Here is a 6,165-nt window from a genome sequence, read left to right as displayed (position 1 = left end):
CAAAGGAGCTGAGTCTAATCAAACCTTTGGCCAACATCCCCTCGAGGTGTTGCTTGAGCTCTGATTCCAGCTCAAGCGTGCTCATCACAGCCCTTAAGGGAGGCTCAGCACCTCGAATGAGCTCAATATGATGGTCCCTTAGGTATGGAAGGAGGCAACTCCAAAATGAAGAGGTGACCAAACTGCACCGGAAATCACTTCCTGCCTTCATCCATCTTTTTACCTGCCGTAGACATAAAAGCATGCAGCCTTATCCACCCTTCATATCGCCCACTTCACCTAAAGAGCGGAAACACAAGTGATGGGACTTATGAAAGAAGACAATGACTTCCCTAAACCTCCAACTGCCACCGGCAGCATCCTGGAATATCAATTTGTGGTCGTTGTGGTAGACCAACCCTTGATTATAGAATAGCCAAGGGTGAACTAGAATGATATCCACATGATCCAAATGTGCCACTTTGAAGATGCAACACCATTAAAACTCCCCAAAAACCAAAGGGGCATCCTCCAATAACTCTCAAACCCGTTACTTCTTATTTTGTGTCAATAGGTGCCCCCTTAGACCCCTTAGAAGACTGTCAATAGGTGCCCCCTTAGACCCCTTAGACCCCTTAGAAGACTGTCAAACCTTTATTTCGCCCATATTTCCCATAAACAAATCTCTTTCTCTACTCTTTGCATTTTTTAATTTGGACACTCCTATTGAACTCTCCTGAAAAGAATTGATATAAAACTGTTTTGCTCATAAAAGCTGACCAAAAAGAATACTCTACCTGGAAGAAGAAGCTCCCTTCTGCAGCCATTGTGCTCAGAGTTCACTTTTACTATCCATTCAGGGTGAAATGCAAGCGCTCTTTTAGCTCTTAAGGCACCCCACCCACTTGTATGAACACAGTAACTTAATTGAATACATTACAAGATTCAACAAGTACAGGAGCATATTCCGTCAAAATCTGACATTTTGATAAGATTCCAAGTAATAAGTGCCATCCCATGAATCCGCATGGTGTTACTATCCCTTTATCCAAGTAGGGCCTTGTTGTCACCTGATAAAATGGTACCAATGTCAGATAAGATTGCAAAGAGTATTATTCAATACCTTGAAAGGCCCTTCAAGCCTGTAACTTCTACTTTCAAATCTAAAAATTGAGTATCTTGAAGCTTAAAAAGATTTTTAAAAAAACTGCAAACAGAATTATTTATTACTTTGAAGGGCCAATAGGGCTTGTGACTCCAACTTTTGAATCTTAAAAATGTATAAGATTTTAGCAAGAAGATCCCAGCTTTACCTTAGATGTGAAGACCATGGATGCCATCGCAAACTCAAAAAATTTCATTAGTACAAACTTGTGTCCAGCCCTCGATCAGTACACATGAAATGGCCTGCTTGCTCGGATAAGCATCTGTTCAGCATCTTGGAAACACCCTGTATCGTAACTGAATGATCTTTTCGTTACAATGTGTCTCACCTTTCTATTACAATGTGTCTCATGAGTTGACTTCACAAATGTGTGCTTCATTTAAAAAAGTACCACCATTCCACCACCAGAAACCCAACTCTTTACTGGTTTTCTCCATGCATTTATCCTTCGTCTCAATCCTCTCATGCCCCTGTCTGTGAGCATCCACATATACATTAGACATCAAGATAAATCCCACAGCCTCTTTCTCATCTAAGCTCACTGCAGATTCAAAGGCATGCCTGGCAAGCTCTATGTCACCCCACTTCCGACAAGCACCAAGCACGATATTCCATGTCATGTGATTAGGTTGGAAAGGCATCTCCTCTACCACCTTCACTGCCTCATCAAGCTGCCCTGCACGGCCAAAGAGATCAACCATGCAATTGTGGTGCTCAATTGTTGGTGTGATGGCATACTCTTTGCTAATAGCCTCAAAACATTTATGGCCCTTATCTACAAGACCCGCATGGCTGCATGCAGTGAGAAGACTAAGAATTGTGACCCTATCTGGCCGTATGCCATCCTCTATCATTTTCTCAAACAGATGAAAAACCCAGTCACTCTCTCCTTGACAGGCATATCCTATGATCAATCCAGTCCATGAGACTACATCTCTCACCTGCAGCTTGTCAAACACACCCCATGCTTCTGCAAGTGAGCCATACTTGGCATACATATCCACTAAGGTATTGCCGACAAAAGTATCATTCTCCAAGCCCGCTTTGACTATCATGGCATGTAACTCTTGCCCTGTATCTATAGCTCCCATGCTTCCACAAACTTTCAAACCACAAACCAGCGAGACAACATCTGGAGACGTTCCATTCCCTTGCATTTTTTTCAAACAGTTCAGCACTTTCCCACCTAGCCCACAATCAGCATACCCTGTCATTAGTGTATTCCATAAGACTGTATTTTGAACTGGCAGCATATCAAATGCTTCTTGTGCTTCTAGAAGTGAGCCACAATTTGCATACATATCCACCAGAGCACTGCCAACACAGGAGTCTCTTTCAAAACCTGTTTTAATGATATTTGAATGCAATTCTTGACCCCTTCCTAAGGCGTGAATGTAGCTGCAAGCTTTCAAGCAGCAGACAAATGTGACAGCATCCAAAGGAATGCCCTCCTGTTGCATCTTCTCCAAACAGCTTAGTGCTTCCTTGCCAACGCCATTTTCAGCATACCCTGCAATCAACGCAGTCCATGAGACAGCAGTTTGAACCAGAAGCTCATTGAACAGGTCTTGTGCTTCCACAAGCAAGCCAAATTTAGCATACATGTCCACCATAGTATTGCCAACAGATAAATCTTTTTCGAATCCTTTTTTGGTAATCATGCCATGTATTTCTTGCCCCCTGTCTATGGACCCTATGTTAGCGCAAACTTTCAAGCTGCAAACGTAACTGACAGCATCCGGAGACACACCCTCCTGTTGCATTTTTTCCAAACAATCTAGTGCTTCTTCCCCAAGTCCATGTTCAGCATATCCTGCAACTAGTGCAGTCCATGACACTACATTTTGAACCGGCATCTCATCAAATACATTCTGTGCTTCAACAAGTAGACCACATTTGGCATACATATCCACCAAAGCACTGCCAAGAGAAGGATCATTTTGAAATCCCTCTTTGGCAATCTCAGCATGTAGTTCACAAGCCTTGTCTATAGCTTGCACGCTGCCAAAAGCTCTTAGGCTGCAGATAAACGTGACAGCATTGGGAGGCACGCCGTCCAATTCCATCTTCTCTAGACAGTTCAGTGCTTCCTCTGCAAGCCCATGTTCAACATACCCTGAGATTAGTGCAGTCCATGATACTACGTCCCGAACCAGCAGCTTGTTAAACACATGTCGTGCTTGTGCAGGTGATCCACATTTAAAATACGTGTCCATGAGGGTGCTGCCAATGAAAGAGTCTCTTTCAAGTCCCTCTTTAGTAATCTCCGTGTGTATTTCTTGGGCCTTGTCTTTGGCTTGTATGTTACCACAAGCTTTCAAGCTACCAACAAATGTTATGGCATTTGGAAGCACGCCCTCCTTTTGCATCTCCTCCAGACAAATCAGTGCTTCCTCCCCAAAACCATGTTCAGCATACCCTGTGATAAGTGTGGTCCAGGAGACTACATCTCGGGACAGCAACTTATCAAACACCCCCCGGGCTTCTGCAAGTGAGTCAAATTTAGCATACATATCAACCAAAGTACTGCCAACAGAAGGATCACTTTCCAATCCCCCCTTGGCAATCTCCATATGCATTTCTTGTCCACTTTGCACAGCCTTCATCTGTACACAAGCCTTTAGTAGGACCTGAAAAGTATACTTGTTAGGAAGTACCCAATCCTCCTGCATTTTCCAGAACAGGTCAAGAGCATGTCGGGCATTCCCATTATCAATATACCCTTGTATGAGGGAATTCCATGAGAACTCATTCCTATGTGTCAACCTGTGGAAAACATGCTCCGCGTCAAATATGCTTCCACACTCAGCAAGTGTCGAAACAAGGTAGTTCCCAAGTGTTTTGTGTGCTTCCAGTCCACTCTCTTGCATAACCATGTGTGTGCGCTTGGCACACGAGACATTTTTCATTGTACGGCATTTTTGCAAAATGCAAATAAGGTTCTCCACTGACGGTAACTCGGCCATCCCTCCAAAAGATGCAAGTGCATCCTCAACGGACAGCATCTCCCAACTACTATTCTCTTGCTTTTGTTGGGATTTGGATACATCCACGTGTACTTTAGGCCTAAAGCCAAGTTTCCCCATTCTGACAACTCCCAGCGCATCCATCAAGGCAGGGTGTGCAGGGCTTGAGAACTCCTGACAATGACCGGATGTTGTACCCCCATTCATTGCCTTGTTTTACAACCTTTACTTTTCAGGCATGTCTTTCAAATGACCTAAGCTGTTACAAGCATGTAGTCACTGCCACCATGAAGGGCAAGCAACACTGACAAGCATTGCCACAAGAGGCCAATTTCAGGGCAACTTCTCCTCTTCAATTACTCGAATTGTTATGGGAAGAAGGGACACAAGCTCAATTCACATGAGGGTAGATCAGGAGCTGTCCATTAAAGACAGTAGACAAGACCCTTTACATGCATATAGTGTGAAGTTTCATCTCTCTCTCAAACCCTCACTAAACATCAGCGGGTTAGTCGGTGTGTTAAGTAGGTTCTCTAATAAGCCCTTGGGAAACCATTGGAAAGGCTTAAAGGAACACTCCACATGCTTCATGACACAGTATTTTGATAGGACCCTCCAAGGCTATCGTGACTAAGATGTGGCTAGTGATTATGGCACCACATGCTCAGTGACAGGGGGGAGCTATGTCTTGGATCAATAAGAAGCAGCCAACGACGCAACAAAACCCGAGAACAAAGCTGCATGTTTCACATCATTGGAGGCATCACAAGTAGTATGAGTACAAAGCCGCATGTTTCACATCATGTGAGGCATTACAAGTCATATGAGCTCAAGGGGACATGGAAGCAGTACAAGAGCAGCAGCAATGATGTTGCATAACAACAACCAGAGTTGCATTGCCATTTCAAAGAACCTGGTGTTGGTAACTGATTACAATATGTTTTTCAATCATCAGAACATGTAAAACTGTGCAAAGCAAAAGATTAGCATGCACATAAACGCAGTAGGGTAGAGTCGGCATTCTTCCCAAGGCCAATTTTATGCTTTAAACCCTAAGGTTAAACCTCTCTGTGAACACTGCACGTATTTGATTGATCTTACCGAGTTAACGTTCAATCCCGGAAGCCTCTGAGCTTGACAAAACTAACCGGTGTGGCTGTAGCGCGGGCGGTCATAATATATATACGAAGTGGACGGGCGGATAAAGAATTGGCCCGCCCAACTGTTGTGCTTGGGTAGTCAAGTGTGGATCGTCCAACAATTCAACTGGTCTGCTTAGGTAGCCATTTCTTAATGCAAAGTGTTTTCAGACTCAGCGTGTTTTAGATATAGAAATTGAAGCTATACTTTTCTCATCCATGCTTATTTTCATCGATCTATGCAAATAATTGTGGTCTAGTCATAGCACCCGATAAGCCCGACTTTCTCTGTTTTCGAGTCTCAGAACGAGTCCGCTTGTTGCTTGAAAAACAAAAAACAAACATATCCTCAAGTACTTGATTTACTCTCTCTATCCAATACTCCCTCTTCAATTGATCACCTCCTACTCATTCTGGCCTAGCCACAGCTCTCCCGATAAGCATATCCTTGAGTACTTGATTTACTCTCTATCTAATACTCCCTCTTGGTTGATCACCCCCTACCAAACCATGCAAACAAAATGAATTTTAAATGAGCATATGTGCAACTTATAGTGCTCCACTTTCTTGATTGTGGACCAATTTAGTCAAGCGATCAATTACAACCAAAATATCATTGTGTATTTTTTCAAGGATAGAAAAAGGATGCGGCAATTTAAAATACTTAACTCTTACAAACTTTGAAATGTTGAATAAGAAATAGTATGGCATAAAGAAATTTACATCTCTTTTTAACTATGGCCACCATCAATAATTTATTGAGCTCAATGTTCTTCTTCACCCCTACACAAGGATCAACATGACATTATCACTTTCTTCTTAGATCACCTAAGTGGCTATCTTGAAGTACAATATAATAAACTTTTAGCTGTCCCAAACCAAACCTAAGTGGGACTTAAGTTCAATCACATGGGTG

The 6,165-nt window shown here is 42.9% G+C and overlaps 1 protein-coding gene across 1 annotated transcript; it reads right to left on the bottom strand.

Annotated features, from left to right (window-relative positions):
* Nucleotides 1–725: 725 nt before the first annotated feature.
* Nucleotides 726–5,440, bottom strand: LOC147611005 (putative pentatricopeptide repeat-containing protein At3g47840). Its single transcript, XM_086785649.1, has 2 exons — nt 1,293–5,440; nt 726–1,049 (listed from the first exon to the last, which is right to left on the bottom strand). The coding sequence occupies exon 1, from the start codon at nt 4,315–4,317 to the stop codon at nt 1,492–1,494; it is 2,826 nt and encodes a 941-aa protein (XP_086641775.1). The 5' UTR covers nt 4,318–5,440; the 3' UTR covers nt 726–1,049; nt 1,293–1,491.
* Nucleotides 5,441–6,165: the final 725 nt, after the last annotated feature.

This window comes from Cibotium barometz, chromosome 48 (assembly GCF_041138505.1).
Source record: "Cibotium barometz isolate CiBa-2024 chromosome 48, ASM4113850v1, whole genome shotgun sequence".
Lineage (NCBI taxonomy): Eukaryota > Viridiplantae > Streptophyta > Polypodiopsida > Cyatheales > Cibotiaceae > Cibotium > Cibotium barometz.
This window is presented reverse-complemented; position numbering and strand designations above follow the sequence as displayed.

What these genes read in the sequence shown, in the direction of transcription:
- LOC147611005 (XM_086785649.1), bottom strand. Translation starts at nt 4,317, where the DNA reads ATGAATGGGGGTACAACATCCGGTCATTGTCAGGAGTTCTCAAGCCCT.